Genomic DNA, 10,754 nt, shown 5'->3' on the forward strand with positions numbered 1-10,754 from the left:
GTCTTATATCCAAAGAGTTTACTCTCTGAATCGCTGGAGACAGACAACAGACCCCGGGCGCAGCAGGTTATATGCTGCATGACTTCATGGGCGCATACAGCTTCCAGCCAATAGCGAGAAAGCGAGAAAGGTAAACAAGCTTTTTGGGGGCTAATAGAGAACTAGTGAAAGGTAAAAAAATTATACAGACAAATGAAAATTGGTTTGGGGAGAGATTGGCTTAAAATCTTCAGGAAAAGAGTTGGGGTTTTACTTGACTGACAGCTCTGGGGGAATAAGCAGCTGTTGGGATGAAACTTCAGACTGAGACCAAACAAAGGGTACAAAACTGTTTAGCAAGTCTGAAACTTGAACAAACTGTAACTTGAAGAGACTGCAGCTTGAACAGACTGTAACATCCCCGCCTTTTCTTTTTAAAAGGAGAGAGTGCAGTGTAAAGAAGATTTTCAGAATCCTTCTTAAGCTTTTGGGCCGACTTCTTCCCACCATGGTTGCTCTTTTGGAACTACTACATGGTTCAACACATGAGTGGAAGAAGCTGCCTTCTTCAAACCTTGGATCATCATCATTTTTAAGGCTCCGAAAGCAATTAAGATAAGAAACACAACTACCAGAAGCCATAGAACTGATTTAACAATAGAACCTTCTCATCCCGAAAGTCTTCAGTTCTTAAAGATGTTGCCCATCCAGTCTTTGGTTTCTTGTTTGATGTCTCCAATCAGGGTCTTCATTTTTCCAATGGAAGCGTGGATGCTTTTACTCTTGGAGGATCGGTTGACGCAACAGAGACCCTCGAATTCCTCACACCCGTGGCCATGTGTGAGAAGGAGGAAGTCAATGGCAGTCCAATTTTGTAACGTGGCCTTCCTGGTAATTTCCTCATCTTTAAGGAGGTCACTAAGTGCAGTTGATGTTAAATTGGCCTGTTTCATAATCCAGCATTCTAGGTGGTCCAATTCACCTAGAGCTTTGGCTGCTGATACCTATGGCAAAAACACCGAGACAGCAACTCTTCTGGACTTTGACCAATGGAAAATTTAGAGATCATGGTTTTCATCTAATTGGTGCACACTATGTTTTTGGATGGTCGAATTTTTCTTTTGGCTCCAATTCAAAATTTTTATCTGCTTAGGCGAAAGCAGTGAAAACTGACCCATGGTACATGGGCCTCTGTAAAGATGATAGGGAATGCCTGCCCACGCTTGGTCCCCACAAATAAAAAAGTTCCCTTTAGGTAGTTTTTTGGGAACCTTGGTAGAAAAGGTGGCAACTTTGTCTACCGAAGCACACCACTTGGAAGCAGTGAATTGCTTTTTGTATTGTGCCACTTTAATAAACCTCTGTGGCCCATAACTGGGTGAATAGCCTAAATGAATACAAAAGGCGGCATGATCAGAGCTGAGGAGTTAAAACTCCTGAGGTTCTTGAACTGCCTCTCAGAGTTCTTTCATCCATGGCATGCATTGGTGGAGAGGGTTGTGTGAGGACGGACTCATTACTGGGCGCTCTTGGGGCACTAGAGGGTAGTGTGGGTTAGAACGTAAATTCAATAAACTTTCAGGAAATTGGGTTTTTTTTAAAGGGATCCCCACCAGGCAAGCCGACAAAAGGTTGTCAGCTGCTGCCATTGACATACACAGATGGTCTTGCTTCAATTCACTGGCCAGGATCACCCACACATTCTTTCAGGGTTGAGGGATGATCCACACTTCCAGAAACTGGATGAGAATTATCAGCCACAAGACGTACATCAGCATTTTTGGGGGTGGGATAACCTCAAAAAGAAAAAAGAATTACAAAGTAACAACTTGAACACATCTGATAAATGAATATGTGATCAGGACTCAGGTTTTTCCATTCCTTCTCATTGGCCCCACCTTAAGGAAGCTACTGTCACATCTTTTGGTTGATTCGCTGGCCCTTTAGATGTTTTGGGAAGATATGGTATTACCCATTTTTGAGGGACCCATTTCAGGCCAGAGGGTGAGGATATGCACATGTACCCACATCCCCAGGTTACCAGTTCATATGGGCCCTCTACCTCCCATGTCTCCGGGTTTTTCATCATGACTGGAGGGTGTTCTCTCAGTCTCAAGGAGACATTTGGACCAAAATGACGGACCACTGGAGGGTTTAGATTTTCAAAAGAGCAGTTTGGAAAATTGACAGTGAAGAGGGCTTTGCACAACCGCAGTTGTGGTGTCAATACCTTGCTGTCCCTTCTCTGCTGCTCAAGGACTCTCTTAAGGGACTGATGTGCTCTTTCAATCACAGCCTGACCTGTGGGGGAGTAGGGGATGCCCTTTTTATTCTCTTCTCCCCATTGCTGCAGGAACTCATCAAAGGCCTTGGAGGCATAGGTGGGCCTGTTCTCAGTTTTGATGACCTTGGGGATCCCCAGCATGGAGAAGGCCTGCACTAGGTATTTTTTGACATCTGTGGCCTTCTCCCTTGTGTGGGCAGAGGCATAGACTGCTCCAGAGTAGGTATCAACAGAAATATGCGCATACTTCAGTCTGCCAAATTGGGATATGTGAATGACATCAGTTTGCCACACCTCACAACTACTGAGTCCTCTGGGATTGACTCCCGAGCCTAAAGATGGGACTGCATATTTCTGATAATTTGGACATGTTGCCACAATGACCTTGGCTTGATCTTGCCTTAGGTGGAATTGGCGGACCCACTGTTGGAGCCCATGTTTCCATGGATTCTCCACAGAGAGAGAAAAGTACAGGGGTTGAATTAAAGCCTTTAGAGAAATTAGAATATATTAAGGCACGTATACATAAAGTAGAGGTTTAAGCTTTAACTTTACGAAAATACACTCCAAGTGCCTAACTGCTAGCATAGAGTTCAGAGCTTCAGGACTAGTGATATAATTTTAGACATAACAAAAATATAGTAGAGTACTGCTTGTCACCCTAGTTTTTCTGAGTTTTTTTAAACCCTTCTACTTGTTCATAAGATGGAGTCAGTTCTTTAGCTTCTATACAATATTAAAAGCAGTTTTTCACTTTCTCATGCTTTGGAACATAAACAACCTTTCTTGGTTTTGATCACTGTCCTTTGTTTACATATTTCTAGCCTGAAAATAATGTTGGTTGACAGCTGGTCTGGCCAGTGGAGTGAAGGGATAGTAACCCCAGAAGCCAATCCACAACCAGACCCACAAATGTATAAAAATGAAAGAAATAAACAGGGTCGTCCTCTTCTTGGGGAGCAGCTTTTCACTGCAGACGTCTTGCCTCCGTGTCGTTGTTTTGCGTGCTGCTTTCACATACTGCTCATACCTTTTGATACAATTTCTACACAAGTAAGATAAAGTTTTTTACACATAATAAGATAATATTTTTATGTTAATAAGATAGAGTTTTTATGTTAGTAAGACAGAGCTTTTTATGTTAATAGATATGCTATATGAGTAAGTTTTTGATAATGTTTTTCGTAGTTTTACGTACTTTAAGAATTGGACTTAGATTTGGTAGCTTACAGATAAGGATATGAATATGCATTTAGGATTTATGGATAAAAGGCCTCTGGGTTGGGAGTGGAGGTGTCGATCAATTGGTTTCCTGAAGGAGTATCTCCGTGACGGTAGAGCTGGCGACAAAGTATCTCTATAAGCAAAGTAGCAGGGGTAGCACGTGGTTTATTGTGAGGGCCTTGCTTGTAGCTGCTAGGCACAGCTAAAGCAGGCCAGGAGAGCAGGAACAGCGAACCGACCCGAGAGCACGAGGTCTCGAATACCGTACATTAAATATCTTTCTAAGTTGAATAGTATGAGTTGGACTAACCAATCTAATACAAGATAACAACATATACAGCCAATAGAAATGTCCCACCACCCAAGGCAAGCAGAAGGGGATTGTTTAATCAAACGATTTGGCCCTCAGCTTAGCAGGAGTATATTGTTTAATCAAGGGGGCTGGCCCTCAGCTTAGCAGGTCGTTGTTCACAAGCTGATGGCCCTGCACCCCACACCCTAAATCTCAAAGCTTGCTTTCATTTCTATCTCGCTTGTTGAACTCAGACTCCCAGAATCTAAACCACCATATTTGCAAGGTCTTTCTACTTCATCTTTCCCAACATCTCCCCTGTTCTGATGAACAATTAAAATACTAGAAACTGCTTTACTCATAATTTTCTGCACACACTGAAGTATGCAGGGAACTGCTACTAAAACTATAACTATTACTACTAAAATGAACAGGCCTATTTTACAAAGTTCTTTTAGCCAAGGTGCAAAGCTCTAACTATCAAACAAACAATTTAGCCATTGCCTTTCAAAAGTGTTGTTGATTTGGAGGTTGCCAAAGTTCGCCAGGATGCTGGTGGTAGTAGGTCTGGGTCACTACTTGGGATCTGACTGGTAACGTAGCGGAGGGTTGTGGAGTCGGGGCATTCATAAATTTTGCCTCGGGTGATTGGGATGCCACTATTTGTGTCGTCACGCAATGGCGTTGCACGCTCACTTTGGAGTTTTTTGGAAAGTGGGCTTGTCTTGTGTCATGCTTAGCTCGACATTGCCAGGCATGATGTTTCCCTTTCTTGCAGGCATGGCAGCGATGCGGTGCTTGTGCACCTCTTTTAATTTCTGGGCAATTTCTCACAATATGACCAGTTTTTTTTACAAAAGTAGCAAGGTGCTGAGGTTACAGCAGTTTGCATAACAGCCATGGTGTTGTTTTGTTGCTGGGAGTTCAGGTGCAAAGCAGCTAGGACTTCAGTCAGTTTTTGGTCTCGTGCCTCTGCCTGTGTTGCCTGAGCTGTAAGAGCTTGTTCAATTTTTTTCTCCTAAAGTCTTTCCAAGTTCATTTGCTTGGATAGCTGCCACTTGCTGTAGACTTCCCATTCTGTTGCAGGCTTCAATCATTTCAGGTACTGTGGGTCTTTCTTTTCCTAGGGCTTTGATTACTCTTTTACATTCAGCATTTGCGTTATTTTCAATAATGTCTCTTATCATAATTGGGCGAGCTATATCATCGCCGCATTGCCTTTCTGCTGCTTGTATCACTCAGTCTGTAAATGCAGTAAATGGTTCAGACAGCTCTTGACTAATCAGATTGTAGGCTTTTTCAAAACTTCCTGCAGGCTGAATCTGCAAAAAGGCTCTACGAGCCATTTTTTTAATGTCATCAAATACTATTCTGGGTAGGTTCACTTGATCTTCATTCCGGTCATCAGGATGTTCACCAGTCAACTTAGATATGGTAAGGGTGCAAAGGGTTGCATTGTTAGCGTAGGAAAACATATAACCACACGAAGGCGATCATATGCGGTTCTTTATTCAAGCGCGCGGGACACAAGGTTGAATGTACACCCAAATCTGATGTCCAAAGAATACAGAGTCGATTCGTGATTTTTATAGTTTAAATTATACACATGTTAACTAACCCCCACCCCTAGATACTGATTATCCTATTCCTTAGTTACTATCTTAAATCATACCTATGCTTCTACCCTGATCCACACTTGATTTGGTTAAAACAATGCTTCTCAATTATCCCCTGAGTTGCAGTCACACTTGATTCGGTCATTACAATAGCATGGAGCTGTTTGCAGAAGCTGACGCTTGTTCCGAGCTAGCTGCGTCAAGTTCCAGTTGTACGTTCTCTACTTTCCTCCCCCCACACATACCTCAACCCAGAAATTATATTTTTTAACCCTCCACCAACATTCCCCCCTTTGAAAGTATTTTCACTCTAATATACTAAGTGTAAATGCTTTCACTTAATACAGTCCATTAGGCTTCAGAGTTCATACTGGATGTTCATCTTCAAATCCTCTGTTGTCATAGGCTTTGTCCGGGATGTTGTTGCGGATTGAAGGTGCTGGGTTCCGTGCCAATGCCTTCATTATGGTCCTGTTCCAAGATGCCTTTTTCTGTATCTCTCTCTTCAGGATTCTGTAAACTAACCAAATTACTAAAAATATAATCAGTAAAATTATCAGATTTTCAAGGATAGACTTTATCCATGAACTCACATTCCATCCTAATCCTTCAAAGATTTTACCCAACCAGCTAGTAGCTAAATCCTTTTGTTCCTTTTGTGCCTCATGCTCTATTTGTTTTAACTGACTGATGTCATGTTCTACATCTGCAGTTACATTTGGGATGTGGATGCAGCAATGGTCGATTTGTCCCTTTAAATATCCACACACTCCGTGTTCTTTCAAAAGTAACATATCTAAAGCCAAACGATTTTGCAGGGTCATTTTGGTGGTGGCCTGTAATTGCACATTGAGTTCCCTAAATCCCTCTCGTGTGATTCTTGCTAATCTGTCTACCTGACCTGTGAGTCTATATAGCATTTCTCTATTTCGATAATTTGCAATGGGACCAAACAAGGATTCTAGGGCCCACCCAATCTTTACTCCACTAGAGGGTTCCTTCCAAGTGTCATCTGGGTTCTTGTCTTCTGAGACGTCTCGTTTTGCTTTTATTTGCAAGGATTCACTGCTCCTGTTAAATGGGGATTTCTTCCAAATTGGACATAAAGTGGGAAGGCCCAGGGTGATTTCTCTTACCTCCCCGTCCATAGGCAAGTGTGTTGTCCATGTGCCATCACTCATTGCCCATACAAATGGTCCTGGACTTCGAATTGTACTCCTGCTACATCCTACTATAATCTTAGAATCTATTTTGCCTTGTTTGTGTTTAATTTTCCTGCAGGCACAACCAATTTGTAAGGCTATTGCCAATGGTGACTACTGTTTCATTTCCAGATTATCAGAGGTGCAATCATAAATTTTCTTACATACCCACCAACTTACCTTATTTGCCTCTCTGACTGCTAGTATCAGTACTCGTCACTGTGGGATCTGTCTCATTTTCAGAGCCTTTCCATTTAATGCACCAGGGTGTGCTTTCCATATATTGGAATTTCTGGAGGATGCTCACAGACCATGCACTGTCCCAAGGTTCCAGTCCTTTCCAATCCTTCTCTTCACATTTCCACACCACAACACTTTCTGTAGCGTTGTCCCTGATCTTTTGATAGTGTAGAAACCAACATTGCCATTTTGCAAGGTCTTGGTCCTTAACCCACCACTCTATGATTTGTCCCAATTTGCCATTACTAAGAATGCACTCTGACTTTCTCATGGGTTGCATATAGGAATCCTCTGTTATCTTCCAGTATTCTCTGACCACCACCCTTGACTCTGGTACTTGTTTACAGTTAATTGTTTTGTTCCCTCCTATTTCAGGTAATTTTGACGTTATTATTCCCCAGCTTACTGGGTCCCCTGCTGCCTTTGGTATTGGCAGACAGGCCGTTATTCTGCTGGTATTATGCATTTTGGCAAAGTCTCTGACCAATCCAATCATTACATTCTCAGCCCGAATTTCATTAGAAATTTCTATTACTTGTGTTTTTGCCTGTATCTCTCTCTTCATTCTAGAATGAAGAGTTGTTAGTTGACCCTTCTGTATCCCATATCCCAAAGTAACAGCAATCCCTACTGGTGACATTAGTATCCATGAAATTAACATTACCCACAGGAAGAGCATGAGCACAGTTACCGATACCATTTGAACAGTTACAGATGTTTCAGCCTCAGCTTTGTTGGTCCAAAAGTTTCTACAGCCCACGACTGGACTCCACGAGGGACCTTCTTCACACGTGTGTAGTGTATCCAGGGTTCCACTCCAGCCACTTTGACTGCTGTAAAGGTGGTTAGCAGTACCTGATGGGGACCAGTCCACTTCTCTTTTAGTGGTTCTTCCTTCCAGGTTTTGATGTATACCTCATCTCCTGGTTCAGTATTGTGGACTGGATTCTCCAGGGCCAGTGGTCTGTTCCACACGAGAACACTTCGAAGCCTAGCTAGAGTTTTCCCGAGGGACAGAACATAATTATACACATCTTGTTTCCCTGTGACATGAACATTTGGATTGGGGTTAGGAGATTCATATGGTTTCCCATACAATATTTCATAAGGACTAACTGACATCCCATTCCTAGGCTTTATCCGAACCCTCAGCAATGCGATCGGCAAAGCCTGTGGCCACTGCAGTTTGGCATCCTGGCATATTTTACTGATCTGCCTCTTCAGTGTCTGGTTCATTCTTTCTACTTGCCCACTTGACTGGGGTCTCCATGGTGTGTGGAGGTCCCAAGATATTCCCAATAACTTGCTTACTTCTTGTACCACCGTGGCTATGAAGTGTGGGCCTCTGTCTGATGATATCCCTAGGGGCACCCCAAACCTGGGAATGATCTCCTGTAATAACCACTTAACTGTTTCCTTAGCTTGGTTTGTGCGACAGGGAAGGGCTTCTGGCCATCCAGAAAACGTGTCAACCCCTACTAACAGGTATTTGTATCCCCGAGTTTTTGGCAGTTCTGCAAAATCCACTTGCCAATAGTCTCCTGGTTCTATTCCTATCCGAATTCTGCCTAACTGTGCCTGTCGTCTAGCTATGGGATTGTTTTTCAGACAGATTTCACATTTAGACATTACTGACTTGGCCATTGTTTGCATCCGTACTGAGATTAGGTATGGTCTTAACCACTTTACCAATGCCTCTGCACCCCAGTGACACTCATTATGTTTTACCTGTAAAATTTCTCTCATTACCAAAGGAGGTACCACTATTTGCCCTTGTGCGGTTACATACCACCCTTCTGCGTTCTTCTGTGCCTTCAGCAGTTGTGCTAGTCTGTCATCTTCGATTGTATAGTTTGGCTTTGGAGGCAAATTAAATTGAGAGATATTAAGTCTTGATGGTATCAACGCCATTGTTTTCTGCACCTCTCGCGCTACCTGACGGGCTGCCCAATCTGCTTTTCGATTTCCTTCACAAATTTTGGAGTTGCCTGATTGATGTGCCTTGCAGTGCATGATTGCTACTTGTTCAGGTTTTTGTACTGCATCTATCAATTGTAGGACTGCATCTTGATGTTTAATATTTGTCCCTTGGGAGGACAGCAGTCCTCTTTCTTTCCATAAAGCTCCGTGTACATGCACTACTCCGAAGGCAAATTTGGAGTCAGTCCAGATATTCACTGTCTTCCCTTCACTCATCTCGAGTGCTCTGGTTAATGCGATTAGTTCTGCCCTTTGTGCAGACGTGTTAGGTGGTAGTGATTTTGCCTCTATTACTACATCAATTGTAGTTACCGCATATCCCGCGTATCTGGCTCCGTTCTCCATGAAGCTGCTTCCATCTGTAAAGAGTTCCCACTCTGGTTGCTCCAGGGGGACATCCTTCAGATCTGTTCTTGCTGAATAAGTGTGCTCGATGACTTCTAGACAGTCATGCTCTAATGGACCTTCCTCAGCTGTGGCACCTAGAAATAGAGCTGGATTCAAGAGGTTAGTTGTTTTTAGTGCAACATCATCCTGCTCAGTCAGGGTTACCTGAAACTTCATCATCCGGCTTGGAGAGAGCCAATGGCCCCCCTTTTGTTCCAGGACTGTAGTTACCATGTGTGGAACATAGACATCTATGTGTCTTCCCATTGTGAGCTTCCTGGCTTCCTGTATCAGCAGCACGGTAGCTGCCACTGCCCGCAGACATGAAGGCCATCCGGCACTTACGTTGTCGAGTTGTTTGGAAAAGTAACCCACCGGCCTTTTCCAGCTTCCCAGTCGTTGGGTCAGGACTCCCAGTGCCAGTCGCTGCCTTTCATGCACGTACAGCTGAAAGTCTTTAGACAGATCAGGTAACCCCAAAGCAGGAGCAGTTGTCAGTGCTTCCTTTAACTTCTGGAAGGCCTCTTTCTGTGGTTTGCCCCAGGTGAATGGCTGCGTCTTCTGAGCCTCGTACAAGGGTTTTGCAATCAGTCCATAGTCCATGATCCACAGGCGACACCACCCTGTCATTCCGAGGAAGATCCGCAGCTCGTGTAGATTCTGGGGCTCTGGAATAGCACAGATAGCTTGAATACGATTAGTACCCAGTTTTCTCTGCCCTTGTGAGATTTCACATCCCAGGTAAATCACAGTCTGTTGGGCAATTTGTGCTTTTTCTCTGGATACCTTATACCCTCCCATTCCTAATGAATTTAAGATCTCAATGGTTACCTTTATGCAGGTCATTTCTTCCTCTGTTGCAATCAAAATGTCATCTACATACTGGAGTAATAAATATTGGTCTCTTGGTACTTGCCCTTCTCTGGTCCAGATTTCCAGTTCTTTTGCCAGTTGACTTCCAAAGAGAGTGGGGGACCCCTTGTACCCCATCGGTAATCGAGTCCAGGTGAGCTGAGTTTTTCTTCCACTTTCTGGATGTTCCCACTCAAAGGCAAATAGTTTCCTACTTTCTTGGTCAAGGGGTATACAGAAGAAAGCATCTTTTAAGTCAATTATAGTAAACCATTTATATATCTCTTTTACGGATGCTAACAATGTATAGGGATTGGCAACCACTGGATGAATGTCTTTTGTTATTTCATTTATACCTCTTAAATCCTGTACAAGTCTATACTCACCATTGGGTTTCTTCACTGGGAAAATTGGGGTGTTGTATTCCGATTTACATTCCTCTAGAATTCGATATTTTAAAAATTTATCAATGGTCTTTGCTATTCCCTGTTGTGCTTCTGGTTTTATAGGGTATTGTTTGATTCGTACAGCCTTTGCTCCTTCTTGTAACTCTACATGTACTGTTTGTGCTAACTTAGATTTTCCAGGTACATCTGTTTCCCAGACAGAGGGAATTACTGCATCCTCTACTTCTTAAGGAATATTAGAAATTGGTTTTTCTTTTATCATCAAAATCTTTCCTGTCTTAGACTCCGGAA

General features: G+C 43.0%; 1 protein-coding gene across 1 annotated transcript; it reads right to left on the minus strand.

The window, feature by feature from the left end:
* Positions 1-662: 662 nt before the first annotated feature.
* Positions 663-10,293, minus strand: LOC134565200 (uncharacterized). Its single transcript, XM_063424686.1, has 3 exons — positions 9,048-10,293; positions 2,281-2,472; positions 663-883 (listed from the first exon to the last, which is right to left on the minus strand). The coding sequence occupies exons 1-3, from the start codon at positions 10,192-10,194 to the stop codon at positions 663-665; spliced, it is 1,560 nt and encodes a 519-aa protein (XP_063280756.1). The 5' UTR covers positions 10,195-10,293.
* Positions 10,294-10,754: the final 461 nt, after the last annotated feature.

Source organism: Prinia subflava (assembly GCF_021018805.1).
Source record: "Prinia subflava isolate CZ2003 ecotype Zambia chromosome W unlocalized genomic scaffold, Cam_Psub_1.2 scaffold_39_NEW, whole genome shotgun sequence".
In the NCBI taxonomy this organism is placed as follows: Eukaryota; Metazoa; Chordata; class Aves; order Passeriformes; family Cisticolidae; genus Prinia; species Prinia subflava.